Source organism: Moschus berezovskii, chromosome 1 (genome assembly GCF_049115385.1).
Source record: "Moschus berezovskii isolate FMDL1 chromosome 1, NW_MosBer_1.0, whole genome shotgun sequence".
NCBI classification, from domain to species: domain Eukaryota; kingdom Metazoa; phylum Chordata; class Mammalia; order Artiodactyla; family Moschidae; genus Moschus; species Moschus berezovskii.
The window spans coordinates 82,455,054-82,482,994 of record NC_142460.1 but is presented as its reverse complement, the minus strand read 5'-3'; the positions used below and the strand labels follow the sequence as shown (position 1 = coordinate 82,482,994).

At 39.6% G+C, this 27,941-nt stretch overlaps 1 protein-coding gene across 1 annotated transcript in view; it reads left to right on the top strand.

Moving 5' to 3' along the window:
* The first annotated feature begins 294 nt into the window (after positions 1-294).
* Positions 295-27,941, top strand: part of LSAMP (limbic system associated membrane protein) — a 746,634-nt gene continuing 718,987 nt past the window's right edge. The window contains exon 1 of the mRNA XM_055431419.2: positions 295-847. Within this exon, the coding sequence (XP_055287394.1) occupies positions 693-847 (155 nt within the window). The 5' untranslated portion in view covers positions 295-692. The remainder of the gene's footprint in view (positions 848-27,941) is intronic.

Below are 27,941 nucleotides of genomic sequence, written 5' to 3'. Positions count from 1 at the left end.
CCTCTTAAGGAAATCAGCCAGGCCTCAGATGGAGCTGTTGTCCTGACAACCTAAAGGCGCATCAGGCTTTCATTGAGGCTGGCTGCTGCTGAAGCGGGCAGTTGTGCAGAGCGAGGGGCCACGCGGAGGGGAGGGCGGAGGGGCTGCTGAAATCGGCGGGGGCCGGGGGAGGCGCCGAGCGAGGCCGGGAGGGAGGGACCGGCAGGAGCCACAGGAAGGGGAGGAGGGATACTCCCGGCCACTGCCGCTGCTCTGTGCGTTTCTCTACACTCGCTGGCAGGCTGGGTGCCGGCTCTCGCTTGCCCGCCCGGGAAAGTGGGTTACGGAGGGAAGAGGCTCCGCTCCGACGCTGGCCGAGGAGCATCCGGCCAGAGAGACCAGAGACCACCTTCCTTTTTGCCGCCTTCTCTCCATCTTTTCTGGAGGGTTTTATATATGCACTCTCACCTTTAACATTGTGTTCCTTTGACTTTTTCCCCACCTCAGCTCGGGTTTTATGAGGGCTTTGGCAAGTCTTAGAGGGAGAAGAGACTGAGCGAGGGCAAGAGAGAGGCAAAGTGGGGAGGACCCCGGATTGGCAGAGCGCGCTCCGCCTCTGCTGTGGATGAAAGCCCGCGGCTGGTGAAGCCCGCTCGGCGAGCAGCGCGCACACCCTCCAGAGCAGCCCGACCCCGCACGGCGGCGTGGCCACCATGGTCGCCAGAGTTCAGCCTGATCGGAAACAGTTGCCTCTGGTCCTACTGAGATTGCTCTGCCTTCTTCCCACAGGACTGCCCGTCCGCAGCGTGGATTTTAACCGAGGCACCGACAACATCACCGTGAGGCAGGGGGACACGGCCATCCTCAGGTAGGGCTTTCGGGCAACTTTTCTGCGGCGCTTAAGTGTGTGTGGGTGTGTGTTCTCCTTGAACTCCAGCTCCTGATGCTGCAGGCTTGTGGAGGGTGTGTGTGTGTGTGCACGCGCTTTCGTGCGCCTTTTACGGTCGGGTCGAAAATAGCTGCCAACAAATCTCAAGGGGATTCTGGTCCCTGTCCAGGACCAGCAGGGTTGATTAAATGTTGTTTGGTTCTTCGGATCTTGTTTCTCTTACTGAGAAAGCATAACTTCGACTATGGTATTAGTGACATTAGGGCGGTATTGCTTTTGTGACTGGAGATGCTTTGCACAAGAGTTTTGTTAGGGTTCCTTAATTGAGAAAGAAGAGTTGTTGGTTCTGGCTTTTAGGGAGTGTACACAGGATTGCATTCTCCGTGGTGTCTGTGTCTATGTGCGTGTGGGTATGTACACAAAGGCTCTCGCTCTGCCCCAGCAGTAGTTTGGTTAGGAGACTTTTCCTAAGGATCTTCTAATTGACATGGAGGGCAGTAGTAAATCAATCTTTAGAACTTTGGTTAGTTCCTGAGCCTTTTCTGGTATGTGAATAGACATCAACACAAGCATGAAGAGGAGAAAAAAGGAACTTGCCAAATTGCTGTTATTTAAGAATAGAAATCTTAAGCACAGAGGTTAGGAAATAATTAACCTGGCATAAAATGGATATTTCAAATTGATTTTTGACCTCAACATCTCATCTCTATGCAGTTCTGCCAAACTCTGAAATATAATTTGGGATTGAAATTTGTAAAGGTAGAGTCCCAAGTCCTTGGAGTTTGACCCCTATAAGGGACAGTGAGCTGGAGAAACTCGGATGGAACCTAGACATAATTCTGTTTCTAAAAAGCTCCTAGCCTGTTTTCCTGCATTTCTTTTCTCTTTTTCCCTTCTCTATCCACTGCATATAACCCTTGTCTCTTTCTATAGCTTTCCTTGAATTTCTATCAGACACTAAAAACATTAAAAAAAAAAAAAAAAAGAACGAAAGAAAATGTTCTCCTTGGAGATCCTTTAAAATCTCATTTCATCCAAATGAAATGACCTAGTGTCAGTCTGTCTGGCTGGCTAATATTGCTTGTTGTGGCAATAAAAAGCAGTATCCTATAGAAAAGAAGCCTCTAATCTGTGTGCAAGGAGCTGATAGTGCATAACCCTGGGGCATCAGGGAGCAGTTCTGTTGCAGAGCTGCCTACAGCAGCAAAGTTTTCCTTCCTTTCCTCAGAAATAAATTTGGTTGGCTGTCACGGTGTCCTGCTTTGGGATCGCTTGCCTTGTTAGAGAAGAATGTGTATATTGTGCATGTTGTGTTGTGTGTGTGTGTGTGTGTGTTGCTGTGGAGTATAAAAACTAAGAAAATCCTAATGCGTAAGTATCCCTTTCTTCATTTCCTGAGCACTAGGTGATTATGAATCCCAAAGATCCTACTATCCAAAGCATATTTTCCCTTCTAGCTCTCCAGCCCTGTAAAACCTGCAAGTGTGATTTATCCACATGGAGTAATAAGATTTATAGAGTAATTTATCTGTTTGCAAAGGGATATGGACATAATGCAGAAAATGTTTTTGCAAACACATACGCATGCCACCTTAACTGCTAGCATTCTTATTCCCTAACATCATTAACCCTTTACAAGTGGAGCATTCTCTGTAAATTTATTCTATTCTTAGAAGGATTTGTTTTCACTGATTATAAAAATGAGTATGGGAAAAGTGAATACTCTGGGTGTATAAGTTTTTATTTATGTGTCCATGAACTTTGTAACGTCTTTGTAATTCATCATCACCTATGTCTTAAGCTACAGTTATCCAAGAGTTAGATAAGCATGTCAATGCTAATTTAGAAGGAAAAAAGGAATTCTTATATTTTTGTGCACTGTATGCATACAAATCTATGTCTATGAGAGGCAGTCTCACTACATAAATATCTATATATGATATGTACATACTTCTGTGTCTCAAAAGAAATAGAGTTTTCTTTAAGCACTACACTTTAGTAGACATTGCAATGTGGAAATGGTAGATCATGAGAATAGAGAATAAATATAGAAGCAGTTATTCCCTGGGAGAGAGAAGGTAGACAAACAGTGCATATAAAGAAGTCACCTGAGAGAGTCCATTGCTTTCCCAGACCTCACCTAATGTGCCCTCTTTTTTATTTCCTTTGCCTTGGACAAGGCTTTATTTTTGGGTTCGTGGAGCTCTATCAGAAGTAACTATGGAGAGAGTTCCCTTTGTTTTCTTAGCTGACCTTCTTCTCAATCTCTTTAACTGAGTCCAGTAAGCTTTGTGGGTCAGTTTCCTGCTGAAGAATGGCACTCTTGCTTTCTGTTTACAAGTCTAGCCTGGGAAAGGCTTGCTTCCACTTTATTTGTGACATTTTACTGGGAGCATGAGCTTCCAGGGGAGGAGAGGAAGGAGAACTTGATTCATTGGAAGCCACAGTAGATGTTTGGCACGGAGAAAGTGAAATGGCAAAGGGAAAAAACGTCCTCTCTCAGTGAGTCTGTGGCCCTGAATGATCTGAAATGGAAACAGGAGACAAGGGAGGTTTGTAATTCTGGTGGTCCAGTGACAGGAGCTTGGCTGACTGTCCCCAAAACATCTACCTTCAGTGCCTTACTTCCATGAACAAGTGTTTTTTGGGGGGTAATTGGTGAATATTTTTGTATAATTATGGTCTTTGATATAAATATGTCTTGATAGGAGAGCATATACAAGTCTTGGTGTCTTGTTCTCTAATTTCTATCTTTTGTAAAAAATAAAAGAAAGACTATAGAATGAAGGTGACAAAGCTAGTTGGAAAGAGAAAGAATTTCATGTATACCTGCCTAACCCTGTTGTTTCCCAGAAGGAATTCTAGATCTTTCTGAGCACCTCTATAAGAGCCTGTGAGAATGAAAGGAAACCACAGCACCAACTTCCATCTCAAAGGCAAAGGATCAGAGTGTGTGTCACAGACCAGTGGCAGAAACAGCAGCACCTGGGTTGCCTTCTTAAATCCTACTGGACCAGAATCTGCAGTGACACTGGTTTGTGCAGTAAAGTATGAGGCACATTTACTCACCTGACCTTGTTGTTGTTAAGTCACTCAATCGTGTCCTACTTTTTGCGACCCCATGAACTGCAGCACCCCAGGCTTCCCTGTCCTTCACCATCCCCCAGAGTTTGCTCAGACTCAGGTCCACTGCGGGGAAGTCTCGGTTGCTTTTCTGAAGCCACCTCACTACCACTACCTGCAAGTGGAAGAGTTCATCAATTACTGGATGAGTTTCTAGCCCTGGTACGTCCAACCCTCCTCCTTGTACTCAGGCTCCCATAGGGATTCACTTCCTGATGAATCTTGGCAGGTTGAAACCATGCAGACGTTTTGATAAATTTAAGGAAGAGTGGAAATAATGTTTCAATCTGACCTTTAAAATTTCATTTTTAACAGTCCCACAAACAGTATTTTCAATATTAGCAGCATATGTCTGGAAAGATAATTATAAAATAGTTAATTCCAATATATATGCTCATAAGGTAACTTTGTAGAAATGACATATATCTGGACATGTTCCCTAAGTACATGTATGGTGTGATGCAGACGGTACACATTAGTGCTGTGACTTTAAGTGTTTAAAATTGGGGGTATTGAAATTGCATTTATTTTACTATTCTGACCCTATTTGATGCTTTCAGGATATTATAATACTTTCTATGGTGATAAGATTTTTCCCATTTAAATGTAAATGTACCTAGTAAGTGTTAGGTATGAGAAACTAAGTATCTATGTTTAAAATAGTTAAATGTTTAGTTTTTCAAAATTCTTGGTCTTTATTTCCTTGTTTGTTTCTACACTAAAAGAAAAAGAAGAAACATTAAAAAGATGTGATTATTTGACAGCAAAATGTAAAAATTTTGTGCAAATTTCAAGGGAAAAATGGCTTCTCTTCTATAAAGCATCTGGCACGCCTACATTCACAAAGAAACTGTCAACAATCAAACAAACTCCTGACACAATATGTGATTTTTCTACCACTTATAATTATTCATTATTTGAAAACAAACTTTATGTTTCTACAGGGAGAGTTTGAGAAAGTTTTCTTTTTCTGTAACTAACTCACTAAAGGTAATCAAAATCTATAGGTTATTACTGATACTTTAAGGACTGATCATTTTGCCCATTAAGTCCTCTATCAAAGATATTTAGTAAATAATGGAGTTAATATTTGCTGTCTAAGAATATAGCATATCATATACATTATTAAAGATGTTTATGCATTTATATCACTTACTGTTCATTTATGTCCTGAGGAACACAGCAGCAAATTTCATCTGACAAGTACAACTGTGGTAATTCGTGTTTCTGTAAGTACGAAACACATACATGCAACACATGGTAAGCTAATTGTCCTGTGCAGTTTGACTTTGAATGAGTTATTTTTAGAACTGTGGTGTGAACAACCAAAGATGACTGACTCATCTACTAAATCAGTTGGTGAGGGTTAAATATATGTGTTTCTTGAAGCTGGTGGGCATTATGTGGACATAATAGCAAACTCAGGCAAAAAAAGAATTAGTGCGTTAGTGTGGTCTCTGAGAACTCCAAGTACCAATGTCTGTGACTCACCTGATAGGAGGTTTCCTGAATGTGTTAAGGTACCCTCATGGCCATTGGTCTTGCTCTTCTGTGAATATCCTGCCTATGACTTTGTATGACTCAGGAGTGCTGGGCTATAATTTTGGATCTATCCTTGTATGCTATGTGACTTTGAGAACATCTCTTAAATATTTTGAGTTGCTGGTTTCGTTTATAAAATGACAAAATTACTTTTTTAAGTTACTCTATCAGTTCACTTCAGTTCAGTTCAGTCGCTTAGTCGTGACCGACTCTTTGCGACCCCATAAATCACAGCACGCCAGGCCTCCCTGTCCATCACCAACTCCCGGAGTTCACTCAAACTCACCTCCATCGAGTCGGTGATGCCATCCAGCCATCTCATTCTCTGTCGTCCCCTTCTCCTCCTGCCCCCAATTCCTCCCAGCATCAGAGTCTTTCCCAGTGAATCAACTCTTCGCATGAGGTGGCCAAAGTATTGGAGTTTCAGCTTTAGCAACAGTCCTTCCAATGAACACCCAGGACTGATCTCCTTTAGAATGGACTGGTTGGATCTCCTTGCAGTCCAAGGGACTCTCAAGAGTCTTCTCCAACACCACAGTTCAAAAGCATCAATTCTTCAGCGAGCAGCTTTCTTCAAAGTCCAACTCTCACATCCATACATGACCACGGGAAAAAACATAGCCTTGACTAGACGGACCTTTGTTGGCAAAGTAATGTCTTTGCTTTTTAATATGCTATCTAGGTTGGTCAACCAGTCCATTCTAAAGGAGATCAACCCTGGGTGTTCATTGGAAGGACTGATGCTAAAGCTGAAACTCTAATACTTTGGCCACCTCATGCGACGAGTTGACTCACTAGAAAAGACTCTGCTGCTGGGAAGGATTGGGGGCTGGAGAAGAAGGGGACGACAGAGAATGAGATGGCTGGATGGCATCACCAACTCGATGGACATGAGTTTGAGTGAACTCTGGAAGTTGGTGATGGACAGGGAGGCCTGGCATGCTGTGATTCATGGGGTTGCAAAGATTCGGACACGACTGAGCAACTGAACTGAACTGAACTGAGGTTGGTCATAACTTTCCTTCCAAAGAGTAAGCGTCTTTTAATTTCATGGCCACAATCAGCATCCTCAGTGATTTTGGAGCCCAAAAAATAAGGTCTAACACTGTTTCCACTGTTTCCCCATCTATTTCCCATGAAGTGATGGGACCAGATTCCATGATCTTAGTTTTCTGAATGTTGAGCTTCAAGCCAACTTTTTCATTCTACTCTTTCACTTTCCTCAAGAGACTTTTTAGTTCCTCTTCACTTTCTGCCATAAGGGTGGTGTCATCTGCATATCTGAGGTTATTAGGGTTGTTTTAAAGACCCCACAAGAGATAAAGTAGTTAAGTTTGGTAAATCATAAACTGCTACATAAAGCAAAAAGTGTCAGTTGCTCTCTAACCACATGTAGCCAATTGTTTAGACTCTAGGGAGCTCTTTTTTAGACCAATGTTTCTCAGACTTGAAGGTATATCCAAATTACCTGGAGAGTAAAAAAGTGAAAGTCGCTCAGTTGTGTCTGACTCTTTGTGGCCCCATGGACTATACAGTCCATGGAATTCTCCAGGTCAGAATACTGGAGTGGGCTGCTGCTGTTCCCTTCTCCAGGGGATCTTCCCAACCTAGGGATTGAACCCAGGCTTCCTGCACTGCAGGCCTATTCTTTACCAGCTGAGCCTCCAGGGAAGCCCAAATTACCTGGAGTGCTCACTAAAAACACAGACTACCTAGCCCCCATCCTCAGAGTTTCTGATTTCAGTAGGTCTCTGGTGGGGCCTGAGGTCTGCATTCCTAGCAAGTACTCAGAGGGTGCTGATGCTGCAGGACTGGGCCACACTTTGAGAACCACCCACTCTGGCTTTTACTTGTGTCTTCTGTAGATGAGCATCTTCAGTATCTGATAGTCACTTGCTAATTCCAAAATCTCAGAGCCTGTCCCAGGCCTACTAAATCAGAATCTGCATTTAACAAGATCCCAAGTGATTCATAAGCACATTAGAGTTGGAGAAATGGTACTGCAGAGAGTTCATAACCGTGGCTGAACATTATATTCTACTGGAAGCCTTTTTTAAAAATAATGAAGCCACATATTCCCTACTCCCTGAAATCTTGATTGAATTAGTTTGAGATGGGGCTTGGGTGTAGGTATTTAAAAAATGATCCTGATATGTACAGAGTTGAGAACTACTGCTTTACTGGTTGAAAAATCTTTTACAAACCATGTTCAGGGCAGCACTTTCTAGATATGTAGGAAAAAGTATAGTCATGTGTGCAGTTTGGGAAATGTTTCAACAGCATAGATGTACAAATTCAACTGAGAGAGAGGAAAGAGATCATCATAGATCCATTTCTTCACTACACAATCTCATACCTAGTGTCATGGAAAATAGAGTGATTTTATTTTAATATGGATCCAATTTATATAATATTTCCTGAAATAGCATTAACGCTTGATTTTTCATGTCCTGTTGTCTTGTGTCCTCTTTTTCGTTTATGTTAGCCAAGACACAAAAGATACAAAACGGGTTTAGATTTTTCTTTTTATTAATGGTAGAAAAGAGACTTTATTTAGTCAAGGAAAATATCTTTGGTCTTATTCAAATAGGCTTACTTCTGTTGTCATGTTTGACACAAATATGATTTACAAAATAATAGCTAGATGTTTGTAGAATTCATCTCAACTTTACATGGTGATCAGTCGACCTGAAACTAATAGGCAAGTGTTTATGATAAAGATAAAGAATTTTTATCAAGGGTATAAGTTTAGAATGTTCAGAAAGTAGAATTGTCCCATGATATCTGTGAGGATTCATTCCAAGAACCCCTTCTACACCTAAATCTGCAGGTGCTCAAGTCTCTTATATATAACAGTTTTGTATTTGCATGTAACATACGCACATGCCTCAGTATACTTTAAGTCATCTCTGGATTACTTATAATACTTAATATAATGTAAATGCTATGTAAATAGTTGTAAATAAAATGTAAATGCTATGTAAATAGTTGCCAGTGCCCTGGCAAATTCAAACTTCACTTTTTTGGAACTTTCTGGAATTTTTCTTCCAAATATTTTCAATCTTCAGTTGGTTGAATCTGTGGATGCAGAATCCATGGATACAGAGGGGCAACTGTAGTCAGAAGACCAAGATCTAAACGTCTTGAAAGAGTCAGATCTATTAAATGTGTGTAAGTGACACTTACTTGACCTACTATGGAAGCTATTCTTATGATCAAATGAGATACTATGTATCCAACTGTTTTGTAAACCACAAAATGGCATAAAATGTAATCTCTTAATAACATTTTTATCATTATATTCACAGTAGGAAATAACTGTTATAAAATTAGAAAACTGTAAACTAAGCTTTTTATTTGTATTCCTATAAAAATAGAAGGTTGGCCATTTGCTCTAAGATGTTTGTATCAATTCTTTTCAAGCCTTTAAAGTAATGTGTATCTTAGAGTATAGATGAGCTTGCTATCAGGAGTGCAGGATGAGTGAACACATTTTTGTAGTCACCTGTAATCAAAACATAATCTCAAGTTAATGAGTGATTAACCTTTCAGAAGAAAACACGTTGCTTCAGAGTTGGTTAATTACTATGGGTAAATTTGTAGAAATTTAGACGAGGAAAGGCCTTGGAGATTAGGCAGTCTACCATTTCCTTTTAAAGTGATATAACTGAGAAAAGAAAGTTTTGGTTGGTTGTTCAAAGATTTGAGTGACTATTTGAGAACTAGAAGAGATGTCTCCTACTTCTCATTTCAGAGTTCTTTATTCCACAGTACCCCTGAAATTGTTTTCTTGTTATACCGTGATATGCCATTGTTGCCCCTCTGAAAGCTGTTCAAACGTCTCTTCTCTTTCCCTTCCTGCCCCAATTCTGCCCTCTCTTTCCTCCCCTCCCTGTCCTTCCCTTCCCCTCCCCTTGTGTCCTTTCTTCTCCATTGTTGTCCTGCCCTTCCCTCTTCTCACCACCCTTTCTCTCTCTCCTCCTTACTCTCCTCTCTTCCCTTTCTCAGCCCTGCGTATCAAAACTGAACTGACCTGTAGAGGATCATCCAGGTAGTCCTGAGCAAGGAGGGACTTTTCAGGAAATGCATCTTTCCCATGTCTGCTGTCTATCTGAGCCAGATGGATTTTCTTTTTGTGTAGCCTCCATTGTATCATATTCTCAAAGCTATTCTTATATTTGATGGAAACTCTGCAGAGATCTCCTGTCCTCAACAACTTTTGTTTCCTTTTGTTTTTAATCCTTTCCTCCCTGCTTCTGATACCCCTACCTGTTACTCAGAATTCTTACTTGAATTCTTACCTGATTTCTTTCTTATCTGAAAGTTCTTTGAGCCAGTACTTCTCTTGGGTTCCTAAGCTCTGCTGCTGCTAAGTCATTTCAGTCGTGTCCAACTCTGTGTGACCCCATAGACGGAAGCCCACCAGGCTCCCCCGTCCCTGGGATTCTCCAGGCAAGAATACTGGAGTGGGTTGCCATTTCCTTCTCCAATGTGTGAAAGTGAAAAGTGAAAGTGAAGTCGCTCAGTCGTGTCTGACCCTTAGCGACTCCATGGACTGCAGCCTACCAGGCTCCTCCGTCCATGGGATTTTCTAGGCAAGATTACTAGAGTGGCTTGCCATTGCCTTCTCCGTCCTAAGCTCTACTACCTTCTAATGGCCACTTATGACCTTCTGTTTGGTTTAAGTCTCCTACGATTTGTCCCTCTTGGAGACTCGACTAAGATGGCTGCAGTAAGGTTGTGGCCTCAGTTGGCAGGCTCTCCTTTGCCCAGTCTCAAAGGGTACTCAGTCCTTGAAGACACTGTTGCTTGTATCAGATTCTTTCAGCGAAGGTAGATTTTTTTATTTTTATTTTTTCTAATTTGTACAAAACTTAGTTTGGGCTAATAGTTGGGACTGATGGTGGTAAACTGGGAGGAACTAGAAATAGATCTAGACCTGTCTCTGGGGATGGTGGAGGCACTGCAGGCACATATGCCCTGCTGCCGGTGCTTGGGAGCTTCTGGTGTGGCATGAGGACAAGCTCTCATGGAGCTTTCCTACCTGTTAAGTGGCAGAGCCAAGGGAGGTGCAACACGGAACGCCAAGAAAAGGGCAGAGCACACAGTAAGGGGAAAACAGCAGGTCAGCAGCTTTTGGTGAGACCCCCCAGGTGGCAGGCAGTGTTACAGGGAGGTCTCTCAGCTCCTAGTAGAGACTTAGTCTCCAGACTGAGGCTCAGAAAAGCAACAAGAGTCCGTGGCTTAATCACTGGCTTGAACAGGACGGAGTCCTCAGTAATAAGGGATATTCTCCAGACATATTGCCAAGGTAAGTAACTTGCTCAAGAAGTAAAAGGGAAGGATGTAATCTCTAGAACGGAAGCTCTGTGTCAAAGCTGTTGTAACAAGGGATGACAGGGAGATTCATCTCAGAATGCTGAGCCCCATCTTTTTGTACTTTTGCTATTTAAGTTCAGGATCATAAACCCAGTCCAGCTTTGTGGGGTAAAGATGAAGACAAAGGTTTGCAATGAAGTAGGCGTGACACCACTTGCTTCTCCTTGCCATAGGTAACCTTACTGGATTACATCTTTAGTCTACTTAGACTTTCCAGACTCCAGATAGTTGGCAGAACCATGGATCTGAGCCCACCTGACTAGCCCAAGCCTATTGTCTTTCAGTATTAATCTAGAAATGTCCCCAGATCCTTCAAAGGCTTCTCAGCATTCACAACGTAGCGTCAGAGCTCCTTGGCCCGGATAGTGCTCCATGACCTGCTCCTTTGCTGTGTCCACTAATTCAGAACCACTTATGTCTGTGCCCTTGACCACGCTAGTGTGCGTGCACACACAGTGCTGTTTCTTCCTTTCTTCATGATGCTCTCCCTGCCTGGAACCTCTTCCTTCCCCCCCACCTCTCCCTTCGTGCTTCTTTGTTGGGTTGCCTCTGTGCTGCTCTTTGTAGGCTTCAGGTTAGTTCTGGTTTTGTCTGTTTCAGGTAATCTTCCCTAATTTTCCTTAGTACCTTATTTCTTATCACCAACAGCCACTCTGCACACTGCCCTCCAGCTTAGCTGAGATGTAGTTGCATACAGTTAAGGGACACAAAGGGATGATGTGATATATGTATCAGTTGTGAAAAGATGACTAAAATCAGGTTAACTGACACATTCATCACCTCATATGGTTATCTTTGTGTGTGTGTGGGAGAACTCCGGAGACTGACTTTCCTAGAAAACTTCATACATACAATATAAAAACCATAGTCACCATGCTTACTTTAGAGTCCCAGAACTTACTCATCTTATGACTGAAAATCTGTACCCTTTGACTAGTATCTCCCCATTTCTGCCACCCCTCACAATCACCATGCTGCTTTCTGCCTCTATGACTTTGACTTTCTTAGATTCTGCATGTTGGTAAGAGCATGCAGAATTTATCTTTATCTGTCTAGCTTATTTCATTTAGCATAACGTCCTCTAGGTTTATTCATATTGTCGCAGAGGGCAACATTTTCTTATTTTTTTAATAGCTGAATAATATTCCACTGTGTGTATATAGATAAAGGTCTCATGCTTTCTTTATCCATTCTTACAGCAGTGAATGCTCAGTTTGTTTCCATATCTTAGGTATTTTGAATAATACTGCAAAGAATACAGGAGTGTGGAGATCTCTTTGAGATAGTAATTCTGTTGCTTTCAGATACATACCCAGAAGTGGGATCACTTCAGTTTATACATATCTCAGTGTAGCATTGAATACTGGAGTGGGTTGCCATTTCTTTCACCAGGGGGTCTCCCTGACCCAGGGATTGAACCCGGGTCTCCTGCACTGCAGGCAGATTTTTAACCAACTGAGCTACAAGGGAAGCCAGTGTAGCATTTACTACACTTAAAAGTTACACTTACTTGTATCTTGCTTCAAATGTCCTATTAGCTCTTTAAAGTCACGTGTCTCATCTATGTTACCTTTTCATTCCAGTATTTTTAGCCTGTAACCCATAGGTGATCAGATAAATATTTGCTCACTGAATTGAACAGAGAGGGATAGTCATACTATAAATCAAGCGAGCAGATATTGGTTTATGAAAGAAGAAACAAATTAGAAGGAGACGTGGGTGAAGCAAGTTATGTTAGTGGTGGAATCATCTAGCCCTAGAGTGATCATGGATGTGTGGTGAAGGCGATGTAGTAAAATAAGAAATTGATTGTTTTCTGATCATTAGTGAGGTGGATTTAGGGGGTTTTGCTAGAAATATCAATACTTTGAACATTTCTCATTGCAGCTATTTTCAAGTACAGCTTTCTAGAGAAGGTCAAATAGGGTATTTTAGGAGAATCGCAAAACTTAAGTCACACGGCCCAGACAATTATGCAGTTTCCTCTGATAGATGAGCAGCGTGTTACAGAGCCAAGAGACCCTCAGTGCTCCTGAAGTGAGGCGTATCCACAGTCTGAAGAGTTCAGCCTCGAAGCAGCTGCCTGTTAGAGAAGGATGTACTTTCTGGAAACCACTGAGATTTTCTCCCTCTAGTGGTGGCCATGGACTTTCAGGGATTAAGTTGGGGATTTGGGAGCAGGATTGTTGTGCACCTCATCTGTTCTCCTTTGGTGTGAAATGAGGCAAGGGGCAGAACAGTCACACTCATTTGACTCAGAGTAATTATTCACACTGAACAATGATGCCTACCTGAGTTTTGCAGTGTAGGGTTCATTACTCACTCCTGGAGAAATTCCAGCTTGAATGTACAGTGGGCTTTGTAATAATCCCAAATTCCCTTTTGTACATCTTGCCATAATGCACAAGGGCATTGTTTGTATTAGGTCAGAGGGAAAATGCAACCCAGCTTCTCGTACAATAATGCATTAATATTTATCCCGTTGTAATCTTTGATGATGTGTTTCTATAATGAATGTATCTTGAAGTTTTTGAAAGTTAATAACATCCTTTCTGAAGCCGTGCTTTAGACATGTTACTGTTTGCCACACTATCCTTCTAGAAACAAAGGATAACAATGAAAGTGATGCAGTTCAGTGCTAAGTCATACATAACCAAAATACATGTGAAAATACTGATTGTGAAAAATAATTGGTTTTATTATTCCTAATTTCTGTGCTTTTTCATCTATTCTACCATACTGCATCAGGGCTGTTTATTTTATGGACTTTGAATCACATATGGCTGCCAGTTTGTGACTGATCTTCATCTTGAGATAACCAAAGATTGTTGTCATCTTGTGTATGTTCATGATGCAATTGTATGGGCATATCTTAAGATCAGCATTTTCTATTGCTGAATCATGAGCTTAGCATATGAATGGATTTTTATTTGACTCTCTTTTGACCTCTGTTCTTCCGTGTATCTTTGGTGTCTAATCTGATGAACTAATATCTAATATTATCACCATGACAAGGAACTGCCTAAAGTCTATAGGATATTACTAGATTAAAGAAATTCTAGATTGAAAATCAAGAGATTTAGACTTTAGTCCCACAAAACTGATTGTCTGTAGAAAGTTGGAAATTAGCTTCCATAGTTTCACCTCCATAGTTATACCTCACTGGTATAATTCCTGCTACTGCTGCTGCTAAGTCACTTCAGTCGTGTCCGACTCTGTGTGACCCCATAGACGGCAACCCACCAGGATCCCCTGTCCCTGGGATTCTCCAGGCAAGAACACTGGGGTGGGTTGCCATTTCCTTCTCCAATGTGTGAAAGTGAAAAGTGAAAGTGAAAGTGAAGTTGCTCAGTTGTGTCTGACCCTCAGTGACCCCATGGACTGCTGCCCACCAGGCTCCTCCATCCATGGGATTTTCTAGGCAAGAGTACTGGAGCAGCTTGCCGGTATAATTCCTACTTGCCTATTAAACAAAGATGTTGGTCTGGTAAAGTGACATTATATTTTTGAATATGGTTGAGTACATCAGGTGAAATGCATGATGTTATAAATGGGATGATGATATGCTCAAATTAAAAAGAATAATAAACTCCTGTAGTATAAATGTCATGAAACTGAAAGTCAGTCTCACAGTTGTGTCTTACTCTTTGCGATCCCATGTAGCCTGCCTGGTTCCTCTGCCCATGGGATTCTCCTGGCAAGAATACTGGAGTTGGGTTGCCATTTTCTTTCTCATATACATAAGAATACAAGGAGTGGGTTGCCATTTTCTTCTCCAGGGGATCTTCCCAACCTCAGGACTGAACCCACGTCTCCCTCATTGCAGGCGGATTCTTTACCAACTGAGCCACTAGGGAAGCCATAAATGTCATAGCATAGGAAATAAAAATATTTTCACATCTTACTGCCTTAATTCTTGTATAACAATGAAACAACTCAAAATATAGATCTTCAGAAAATAATATGTGTTTATACAGAATCTGTTATGTTTGAACAATTTGTGTCACAGATATACTTAATCTGTACTATATAGATGTTTGAAGACATTTTTAATTTCTTCAACATATGTTTATAATTATATATAAAAACAAAAAGCATACATGTACTTTTTATATGTACACAAAATGTAAATGTGAATATTATTGTGAACATGGATCATAGCACAATCTAATAGGAACCTAATTAATTTGGTGCACTGATTGGGGAAGTTTATGGCAAACAACCAAGTTTTCCAGGTTATCAAGGATGTGAATATATACAGTATTTAAGAAGCATCACATGCTGGCTTTCTCAATTTGTTTTGGTTAATATGTTTTATTTGTAATCAAGTTCTAGAATTATTTTGAAAGTGAAGTCATACTTAATATTTCTTGTTTCTGTTACATGTTGTTTATCATAGAGTTCCTGGAAAGTAAAGTAAAATCTTATAATATTTTTTCTATGCATATTATGGAGAGGAAATTAATACTGTCATAGCTAAATGAAAAATAGTTTAAAAAACAGTCAATATTTTTATAGATGATCCCAATGCTAAACTAAATTTCTATTTTCTTTCATCTCAGTCACCAAAATATCTAGTTATCTGTTAGGGTTAGGGTTAAGGTTAGGGTTAGGGTTCTTTCTAAAGATGAGAAACTGGCCACTAAAAGAGAAGAATAAGAACTTAAGTTAAATTTCAATTTATCAAGTCAAATGATCATATTTATGCTTTTATACCCTTTACAATCTTAAAGACTCAAGGCATGTGAAGAAATGATTTGAGTAATATAAATAAGTTCAGCTATAAGACTCATAGGTATGACACCTAGGTCACTAAAATAACTGAATAGCATGATTGTAGAAATATTATTGCTAACATTTAAAAGCCTGGAGAAAATAGAAATTTTTCATACTATAGGTGGCATACGATATTGTCCTGTTATAAATAAAAGGGGAAAATAATATTTAATCAGCAACAACAGCAAAAATATTAATGCTGGAATATTTTGAAAAGGAAGCAGCAATCACTAGATGCCAACATGGGTTCCCTAGAAACAAACTGTGATAAGGTAAATAAATTTCTTTAAAACAAGCAAAATTCCAGTAAATTAGGGAAATGCCATTCACTCTGAGTATCTGTATTTTGACAGGTTTTTCCTGATAGACTTATGAACAGATTACGAATCCGTAATGAGCTAGATTTTTGTTTCACTTGATCGAACAATCAAACCAAAGAAACTGATTGATGGTGGTTGAGGATTCTCTCAGTCTGTCTTTGGCCATGTTCAATATTTGGATAAAAAGAAAGCAGGAGGCAAAATTTCTACCATGTGTATGACACAAAAAATAAAAGGATTCTCTTTGTTGACAAGTTTATGAGATGAAAATTGGTGCTAGCTGTAGGAGGCAAATGTAGCCCTATATAAAGAGAACTGGAGAAGGGAATGGCAACCACTCCAGTATTCTTGTCTAGAGAATTCCATGGACAGAGGAGTCTAGTAGGCTACAGTCCACGGGGTTGGACACGACTGAGCAACTAACGTACATAAAAAAGAACATCATTCTCATGTTTGTGTGTGTTTATATCATATCTCATTTCAAAAAATAAGAGAAAAGAGAGGCAAAGAATTTAGGGTAGTTTATAATTTAAACAAAGCATCATTTAAATAAGTAAATCAATTTGAGTAATTTTTAAAAGATGAACATTTTTAAATGACCTAGTGGAACTAGCACAGCTTCTGACCAGGAGGCCTAGCTCCAAGTATCATGTCTGTCAATTACCAGCTTTGTAAGCATGGACAAATCACTTGTCTCTACAGGCCTCAAGGCCTTTATTTATAAAATGAAAATGGCAATAATATTATTTACCTTCTTATTCCAATGGGTTATTATAAGAATAAAATAAGAAGTATCTATAATTCCAGTTGTCTCTCTATATATGTGGGTTCTACATCCATGGATTCAACCAACTGTGGGTTGAAAATAGTTTTTAAAAAAATCACTCAAAAGTTCTAAAATGCAAAACTTGAATTTGCTAGAGTGATGGTAACTATGTACATAGTGTTTACATTGTGTTTACAGCTATTGACAAAGTATTTGTATAGTATTTGGTATTCTAAGTAATATAGAGATGATTTAAAGTCTATGGGAATATGTGCATAGGTTCTATGCAAGGATGACACCATTTTATAATATAAGGGTTTTGAGCATCTGTGGATTTTGGTATCCATGGGATGGATGTCCTGGAACCAATCCTCTGTGGATGCCTAGGGACGACTATGTACAGCTGACTGTTGAACAGTGTAGGGGTCAGGGGCCCTGAACCTCAGCGCAGTTTGAAAATCTGCCTCTTGTGTGCTTGGTTTCTCTGTATCCTAGATACCTCTGTAACTACATCTCAGATTCACACAACCGAGGATCATGAGGTACTCTATTAACTATTGAAAACATCTAAGTATAAATGGACCTGTACAGTTCAAATGCATGTTTTTCAAGCTGCTGCTGCTGCTGCTAAGTCGCTTCAGTTGTGTCCAACTCTGTGTGACCCCATAGATGGCAGCCCACCAGGCTCCCCCGTCCCTGGGATTCTCCAGGCAAGAACACTGGAGTTGGGTGCCATTTCCTTCTCCAATGCATGAAAGTGAAAAGTGAAAGCAAAGGGGCTCAGTCATGTCCGATTCGAGCGACCCCAGAGACTGCAGCCTACCAGGCTCCTCTGTCCATGGGACTTCCCAGGCAAGAGTACTGGAGTGGGTTGCCATTGCCTTCTCCATGTTTTTCAAGGGTCAACTATATATACTTATCTGCAGGTATGTGTAGTTATTTTAGAAATGTCATTTTCTATTCTGCTAAATGTAATAGATCTTGTGAAGAAGTAAGCTGTTAAGTCATTCCATTTTTAAGTAGAGCCCAGGTAACCACTACTGAGAAATGTTATTTAGAAAAAAAATCTTTGTGTAGTAGAAGGTTGATTTCTCAATGTCTCTACTACTACTATTCTGTGATACTCTGAATTTCTACTCTCATTTATTTTATGTATGTTCTTGCTCATATCCCTTTATAACTTTGATTTCTTATAAAGAATTCCATTCAGAATTGGATCTTCTAATTATTTTTTTAGTAAGTTTTAAAATTCATACATTTACTATTAATACTTTCTTCCCACTGGAGAATTTGCAACGGTGTCAAGAGAGGGGCTGTGTAGAATTAAAATGGAAGATCTATTTAGGTGTTGTATCTTCCTATGTAGAAGAATATCAAAATAAAATTTGATCTCAGAAAGATACTTTTATATTTATGCAGCTTCATAGAGTTTGATCAGGTCAAATGGTGAGCTCATCACTTACATCTTCTGACTCCCTCTATTACTTCAGCACTCAATGTTAACATAATTTTGCCTGAAATCCAATCTATGGCCATCTTGCTGCCATCTGAACTTAAAAATTATGAAATCAAAGGAACTTATTTACAAAGCAGCAACAGATTAACAGACTTAGAGAATGAACTTATGGTTATCGTGGAGGAAGGATGATGGGAGGAGGGATAGACTGGGAGTTTGGAATTGACATGTGTCCTCTGCTATATTTGAAATAGATAACCAACAAGGACTTAGTATAAAAAAAATAAATTTTGAAAACAAGAGATTTTATGTTAACTTTCAAATCTCTCCCCTATCTCAAACTCTTGTTCATCATGGCTGAAATTGTTACCTAGTTTACAAAGAGTAAAACATGATACTATCTCCAAGTCTATGCTTCCTGTTGACCCTCTTCCTGTACAGAGGCCTTAGATGCCCTAAGCCTTGAACTTCTCAAATCTGCCTGAGACCTGAAAGGACTCAGTCACCTCCCTACTGTTTGATGTAAGGACCTTCCCTCTGCTGACCCTGAAGTATTATCAGGGATGTTCTCCAGTAGAATGGAAGTGGGGCAGCAATGGCCATGGACTTTATTTTTATTAGTCAGTGGGTAAATCTGTTATTCTTACACTGAGGAGTGGTTTGTTTATTATTGTTTTTCAGTCATTCAGTTGTATCCAACTCTTTGCAACCCCATGGACTGTGGTACGCAGGTTTCTTTGTCCTTCACCATCTCCTGGAGTTTGCGTAAACTCATGTCCATTGAGTCGGTGATACCATCCAACCATCTCATCCTCTGTCATTCCCTTCTCTTCCTGCCTTCAGTCTTTCCCAGCATCAGGGTCTTTTCCAATAAGTTGGCTCTTCACATCAGGTGGCCAAAGTATTGGAGCTTCAGCTTCAGCATAGTCCTTCCAGTGAATGTTCATGGTTGATTTCCTTTAGGATTGACTGATTTGATCCTCTTGTAGTCCAAGGGACTCTCAAGAGTCTTCTCCAACACCCCAGTTCAAAAGCATCAATTCTTTGGTCAATTCTATATAGTCCAACTCTCACATCCATACATGACTACTGGAAAAACCATAGCTTTGACTATGTGGAACATAGGCAAAGTAATGTCTCTGCTTTTTAATGTACTTTCCAGGTTTGTCATAGCTTTTCTTCCCAGTAGCAAGTGTCTTTTAATTTCATGATTACAGTCACCATCTGCGGTGATTTTGGAGCCCAAGAAAATAAAGTATGTCATGGTTTCTATTGTTTTCCCATTATTTGCCATAAAGTGATGGGACTGGATGCCATGATCTTCGTTTTTTGAATTTTGAATTTTAAGCCAACTTTTTCACTCTCCTCTTTCACTTTCATCAAGAGGCTCTTTAGTTCTTCACTTTCTGCCATAAGGGTGGTGTCATCTGCATATCTGAGGTTATTTATATTTCTCCCGGCAATATTGATTCCAGCTTGTGCTTCATCCATCTTGACATTTTGCATGATGTACTCTGCATATAAGTTAAATAAGCAGGGTGACAATATACTGCCTTGTTGTACTCCTTTCCCTTATTTTTCATATCAAGTGCCTTCTCCATAAAAAATGATGCAACAGAACTTGAAGGTCGTGTTTTCTATTCTCACTATTCAGATAACCTCTGCTCTCACTAAATATGAGGTCACCCAACAAATTGCGTCCTTCAGTGTATCTAGATAAACCATGCTTCCACCTCCTGCTGAACCCCGTCTCTCTCCAACTTCAGCATTTTTGTTTTCTTATTTTTCATAGGCGTTTCCTTATTTTATCCTTTTTTTTTTGTAAAATGACTTTAATTTACTCAAAAGCTCAGCTGTTAAAATTTAGAAACAGCAGTTATCAGGGTATGAAACCAGTCTCTTTCCTTTTGAGCTGACAGGTATTTGGCCAATTGCCTTGTCCTCACCTTAGCAGTATTCACGGTGAAAGAAGCATTGATGCTCAGCTATGTCTGTGGAACCAGATGACAGAGTGTGGCATTTTGGGTAATAGTTTGGAAAGAGTTCTGAAAGTCCAAGCAAACAAAAGTGGAGATTTCAAGGGAGGAAGGAAAAAAACAGGGACAGGTCAGGGGCAAGCAGATTAGGGAAGGATCAGGTGTCAGGATTTCAGTAGAACACAGATCGCCCCATTTCAAAGTGGGTTATCTGTGTGTAAAGCTGAAAGTATTTCCAAGAATGTCACAGTTTCCCGATGGAAAGTCTGTGGATGCTAAAATAAAAATGGAGCTCGTTAAAAGATAATGACAAGAGATCCTAAGAATTATCTAACAAAGTCCTAAATATGTCAGAGTTAATTCCTTGTGGATAAAGTCTCAGTTAAATTAAATCTTAGTCCTAACAGGAAAGATTTAGGCAATCAGTTCCCAAAACCTAGTCTCTTAGGAAGCTACATAATCATTGCAAAGTGTCCAAACTTCCATATATACCTTAAGCATTATATATAGACATCCTATATCTCACATGTAAATAAACAGATTCTTTCAGATCAGTTGTAGACTATTATAATGAAAATGCATTAAAGATTTTCTGAATATATGAGAGTTTTGAATTTTGTTTTTTGCTGGACATTTCCTAAATTAAAAAGAATAAGAAAATGTATTTGACAACCAAAGGATCCTCTTATTTAGAAAGGTTGCAAACCATTCTACACTAGATAAGGATAGGTCCACTGTTATTCAGGCAGAGTTGCCTATTGGCATGTAAATATGATAATGTAATGTTCAAAAAAAATCTGAGTTACTGAGGATAACCAACTATTTTCCTATTAGGAATAGTTTAAACTGTAGATGAAATTGATAAAAGAAAGAGTATAACATGTGTAGTTACTATAGTATGCATAACCCTGTGTTATATATTCTATGGGGGTTAAATAAATGTCAAAAAATGGTAAATTTACAGTGAATATTAAGCTTTAGGATTCTTCCCTTACAGTGGCCAGTTACTCAGAAGCTTTGTGTTTAATTTTTAATTTATAATTTTATTTTTTTTAAAGAAAGACTTCATACTGTATAAATTTTAAGCTCCACAAAAATATGTATCCATATTATTTTAATCCATTAAGAAACTTATAACTAGAAGTTAAGTAAGAACGAAAGGAATTTATTCCTAATGGTGGCTCAGATGGCTTTTCAAAAATTGCTGTGGGCTGATGTGTTACTATGGACATTTTAAATGAAAGAACTGAGTCTTAAGTGTTGCGATGAAACTGAAATGGGGGCAGAGAGAAAAAATAGAAAGGCAGTCACTTCAGTAAAGGAGTGAGGGCAAGCTAAATAGGGTAAACCAATCTCAGGTTGTGTGTTAGAGGGAAAACCCCAGGGGATCTTTGTTTTCAAACTTTTGGCACACTTTTTTACTTCTAGGAAGATGAGTAATTATAATCATGGCCCACCATACTGTAGACTGCTTTGGCTCATCATTCTTTACTATAAGATACAGCCTTACTCTAGATGTTGACAGCTGTTATGTTGCTTCAAATTTAGGAAAGATGGTGAAGATGACTCCAGGGTTCAGGATGAATAAGGAAGACACAGGGCGGTCACAGAAGATGTGTTTATGTTTCAGATTTGGTCTCCCAATTGGGCTGCAGTGCTGTTCAGTTCAGTTCAGTCTCTCAGTAGTGTCCGACTCTCCACGACCTGTTAGAGTTATTATTATTATTATGCTTTTATTTTTCATTATACTTGGTAAATTTAATAAGCTGTCTCTTTCTTGGTAAAGGGACTTCTTTCTTGTTACTGCTGTCACTCAATCCCACAGCTTTGTCAGAGCATAACTGACTTTGTTTTTTCATATATTGAGTTCTTACTTCATGCTAGGCCCTGGATTGAGTACCAGCAATGAAAAGTAAATAATGTAGAGCTGTGGTCTAACATTCTAGATTTTCACCTCTGTTTGGATTCTTCTGCAAACACAGATTTTCATCAGTTCCTTACTTTTCTCAATAAATTGTGATCAGCTTCTAGTGTGTGTCCCTTTGGCCTCAATTTTAAAGCCCTCAGGGTATCTAACCATCAGGCCTTAGTGTATCTGTCTGTAATACTCATCCTCTTTTTGTCAGAATGTTTCCTGATACCTGTGCCCTTCCTTTTTTATATTAAATTTGATTTTCCTTCAGGGTATATGGTTTAGTTTATCCCCTCCACCTACATAAATCTACTCACCCTAAGTCCTTCTTCCTTTAAGCAATTATTAATTACCCCATCCTTAATTTATTATTTTTCCTTGTTTATTTATTTATCGGTATATTTTGGAACCTCTCAGTAAATCCAACAGTTCCATGCTTAAGGATTTGCTAATGGTTTTCTGCATTTTAGCTTCTATGCTTAACGAGAATGCAAACTCCCTAAATCATAGAATCAGGGAAGGTTAGAGACCACATGAGTACCTTGGTCTGGGTAATCTCTCCATCAGTTCTCATATTGTACTCAAGTATATCACATTGTCTGCATTTTAAAGAAGATGATATAAAGCTCTGGGGAGAATAATGGAGTCTCCTATGGTCAAACAGCTAGTTATTAACAGACCCAATTTAGATCGCTGCTATCTCCACAAAGCCTTGTTTTCTTTGCCCCATATATTACCTGGAACAGAGCTGAACAAGTAGAAAGTGCTCAGTAATTAATTTTAATGGGAGGTGGAGCGTGTTTGTCCCTGTGCTGCATTCTATGGGATCTTTTGTGGCCAAAGCTATGGCGTGACCACAGGACATCTCTGGGACATTTTGCCCTGTCGTAAGTAAACATGAGGTGGTAAAACCTGTTGTTGTTGTTGTTGCTATTCATTTGCTCAGTTCTGTCTCACCCTTTGTGACCCCATGGACTGCAGCATGCCAGGCTTCCCTGTCTGTCACCATCTCCCAGACTTTGCTCAAACTCATTTCCATTGAGTCGGTGATACCATCTAATTGTCTTGTCCTCTGTCGTCCCCTTCTCCTCCTACCTTCAATCTTTCAATCAGCCTTCAGTTTGAACCAGTCTGTTGTCCCATGTCCAGCTGTAACTGTTGCTTCTTGACCCACATACAGGTTTCTCCAGAGCCAGGTAAGGTGGTCTGGTATTCCTATCTCTTTTAGAATTTTCCGCAGTTTGTTGTGATCCACACAATCAAAAACTTTAGTGTAGTCAATGAAACAGAAGTAGATTTTTTCCCCTGGAATTCTCTTGCTTTTTCTATGATCCAATGGATATTGGCAATTTGATCTCTGGTTCCTCTGCCTTTTCTAAATCCAGCTTTTACCTGTGGAAGTTCTGGGTTCACATACTGTTGAAGCCTAGCTTGAAGGATTTTGAGCATTACTTTACAAGTGTGTGATATGAGTGCAATTGTGTGGTAGTTAAAACATTCTTTGGCATTGCCCTTCTTTGAGATTAGAATGGAAACTGACCTTTTCCAGTCCTGTGACCACTGCTGAGTTTTCCAAATTTGCTGGCATATTGAGTGCAGAACTTTCACTGCATCATCTTTTAGGATTTGAAATAGTTCAGCTGGAATTCCATCAGCTCTGCTCAGGCTTTTGTTCGTAATGATGCTTCCTAAGGCCCACTTGACTTTGCATTCCAGGATGTCTGGTTCTAGGTGAGTGACCACACCAAAGTGGTTATCTGGGTCATTATGATATCTTTTTTATAGTTCTTCTATATATTCTTGTCATTTCTTCTTAATATCTTCTGCTTCTCTTAGGTCCATACCGTTTCTGCCCTTTATTGTGCCCATCTTGGCATGAAAATTTATCTCAGTAACCCTAATTTTCTTGAAGAGATCTCAAGTCTTTCCCATTCTTTTGTTTTCCTCTCTCTTTGCATTGTTCACTTAGGATGGCTTTCTTATGCTCCTTTCTGTTCTTTGGAACTCTGTGTTCAGATGGATATATTTTTCCTTTTCTCCTTTGCCTTTTGCATCTCTTCTTTTCTCAGCTATTTGTAAGGCCTCCTCAGGCAACCATTTTGCCTTTTTGCATTTCTTTTTCTTTGGGATGGTTTCAATCACCACCTCCTGTACAATGTTATGAACCTCAGTCCATAGTTCTTTAGGCACTCTATCTATCAGATCTAATCCCTTGAACCTCTTTGTCATTTCCACTGTATAATCATAAGGAATTTGATTTAGGTCATACCTGTATGGCCTAGTGGTTTTCCCTACTTTTCTTCAATTTAAGTCTGAATTCTTCAATAAGGAGTTCATGATCTGAGCAACAGTTAGCTCCCAGTCTTGTTTTTGCTGACTGTATAGAGTTTCTCCATTTTTGGCTGTAAGAGTATAATCAGTCTGATTTTGGTATTGGCCATCTGGTAACGTCCATGTGTAGAGTCATCTCTTGTGTTGTTGGAAGAGGGTGTTTGCTATGACCAGTGTGTTCTCTTGGCAAAACTGTGTTGGCCTTTGCCCTGCTTCATTTTGTACTCCAAGGCCAAACTTGCCTGTTACTCTATGTATCTCTTGACTTCCTACTTTTGCATTCCAGTCCCCTATGGTGAAAAGGACAGCTTTATTTTTGGTGTTAGTTCTATTAGGTCTTGTAGGTCTTCATAGAACCATTAAACTTCAGCTACTTTGGTGTTAGAGTTTGGTGCATAGACTTGGATTACTGTGATATTGAATGGGTTGCCTTGGAAACGAACTGAGATTCTGTTGTTTTTGAGATTGCACCCAAGTAATGACAAAGAGATTCAAGATTTTGGAATCTTTTGTTGACTATGATGGCTATAACATTTCTTCTAAGGGATTCTTACCCAGAGTAGTAGATATAATGGTTATCTGAATTCAGTTCACCCATTGCCATCCATTTTAGTTCACTGATTCCTACAACATCAAAGTTCACTCTTGCCATCTTCTGTTTGATCAGTTCAAATTTACCTTCGTTCCTGGACCTGACATTCCACGTTCCTATGCAATATTGTCCTTTACAACATCAGTCTTTAGTTTCACCATCAGACACATCCACGACTGTGTATTGTTTCTGCTTTGGCTCAGCCTCTTTTTTCCTTCTGGAGCTATTTCTCTGCTCTTTGGTAGCATATTCAATACCTACCAACCTGGGGGTTTGGTCTTTCAGTGTAATATCTTTTTGCCTTTTTATACTGTTCATGGGGTTCTCAAGGCAAGAATGCTGAAGTGGTTTGCCATTCCCTTCTCCAAATGACCTGTAGGGCCAATGAAAATACCAAAGGTTAGCAATGGTTTTGAAATTACTTTCATGCTGATTATGGGTGATAATTGCATTTCTAGAGTTGATGACCTGGCAAAAACTTTTTGACTTAGATACCACCGGATCTCAGTGCCCAGCCCTCTCACAGGAGGTAATTTATTTGGCTGGGCAAACTTCACTCTCTTTCTTTTCATTAGTGAAGTTGGCCTCTTAGGCAAGGCATTTTCAAGAGTAATGCAAGTACCTCCTTTCCTATCAATAAAGTTGTGATTTACAGTATTTAATCTAGTTGAAAGGCAAGAAAAATGGAAGTCTGCATACAGGAGAAATGAAATTATAATAAAATGGCACACTCCCCAAAGTTTTCTTAATATGTAGAGTATTAACCTGGCACCCAGCCTTATTTGCTGCATACAGAGCGCCATCAATCAGAAGAATGGAAAGCCTAGATTTCTAAGACTCTTATTAGGGCATTGGACTTAACTAGGTTCTGTAGATTTTATTGGGTAAATAACGTAATATTTAATCCACAATATCTCCTCTGTTTCCCTGTGTAAGACTGGGTCCCTATAAAGTCTAGATATAGTCCTTATAATTTCTGCCCTGTACTCATCTGGGTTCCACTTTTTACCCATATACTGCTGTCCTCTGCATCTTCCTGTGACCCGCACTGGATTATAAAAGACTCTGCTTTCATGAGTAAGAGCTTTCCTTGATTCCTGCCCCCCGCCTACCCCCTGCAACAGGTAATTGCCCCTTGGAGAAGTAGGGCTGTGGAAAATTAGTAGTGTTTTGTCACTAGCTTAGAAATGCTGGAATGAAATTTAAATCTTTCCCCAATGAACTATAAACTGCTCTTTCTTGCTCGGCCTCAAAATTGGAGTGTGATTTAATGTTTATTCAGCCCCAACAATGTACAGCCACTTCAAAAGAGCATTCTGTTTACCTAGCACTCTAAAGTTCTAAAGAAGTGTCATGTCCTTTCTCTCAAGAAGGAAGAGAGGACATGCACATTATCCCCACCACACACATTGCAAATAAAGCTCAGACTCTTTAAGCCAGATAACTGAAGTCAGTGGTCATATAACATGAATGGAACACAACTTCCTGATTCATTCTGATCTAACCAATAAGTGATATTACTTATTTTTCTCTATTTTCCTTTTTAAAATCATCTATTTTTTGCCACCTGTTTTAGATCCTACTTCATTCTCATCTTACATTTTAGAGAAAGCTGATTTTTTAAAAATATCTCAGTCTATTCTTCCTTTATTTGTGCAATGTTGTTTTCACTCCATTGCCTATTCACTTTCTTCTTTAACTTACAATTGCATTTGAATGTGTTATTGAAGGGGATATTGCAAGAAGGAAAGATGGTAACGCCATTAGATGTTGTCTCTGCTGCTCTGTCTCTCTTCCCCTCTTCCTCTCCCTTTCTCTGTCCCTCCCTGCCTCTCTATCTTCTTTCTCTATTCCTGGTGCTGTGTTCAGTGCAGGCTCTCTGTTCTCACTGAGGCTCCAGCTTTTTTGCTGAATCACTGCTCTGTATTCAGCCAGGGACCATGGAGTATTCCCAGTGTATTTATTTTCTGTTCCTGAGCTGAATGCTGGGTGCTTCTTTGTCCCGATGCCTTCTGCAAAGAAGTTTTAAAAGGTGGGGGATGGAGAGTGAAATGAAGCAGGAGGAGGAGGAATACCAATAAAGCTTCCTGTATCCCCCAGAGGAATGTGCGCAAGAGTCTTTAACATTGCTTCACTCCGTGTTCCCTCTCTGCTGCCCTTGCTCTTAATTGGATCTAGACTCTGGAGAAAATCACTTTGTTAATGGGATGATTAAAGAAAAAAGAGAGGTGGAAGTTGGCAGTGCTCAGTTCTGGAGTTCTGGCAACTTAAACTCCTTGGGAATAAAAGTCTCAGATGCCTGATCTGTGGAAGGGATTCTACTTTCCTCATCATCAGGAAGTATCATTTCCTTTCTGTTGCATTTTTTTCCCTCTGGAAATGGGAGGTTATATATTGTGTCTTCTAAAATTACATAAAGCTAATTTGCTTAGAAAATGTTGCTCATCCATTTACTTAGCCATTTATCTATTTGTCTATCTGTTTATTTATTCCTGTATTTGACAAATGGCTGTTAAGCATGCCTTTGTGCCAGATACTGTCCTAAGTTGTAAGAATAAAATGGTAAATGAGAGAAATAAAGTACCTGCCCTCATGGAGCTTACATTTTAATCAAGGAAAAGATAGTAAATAAATATTTCAATATATAAATAAGAGTTATAGTTTGTGTTAGTGCTATGATTGAAAATCCACAGGATATAATAATGGAAGTCATGAAGGGGAGTACTTTGGATAATGTTTCCAGATAAGGCCCCTCTGAAAGAGTAATACTGAGACTGAGGCTTAAAAGCTGCTTCTACAAATTTATCAACACTATTTATATTTAGCAGTTTTAATGAGGTATAACGTATATTATGAAATTCAGTGACTATTAGTAAATGTACAGAGTTTTGCAACCATCA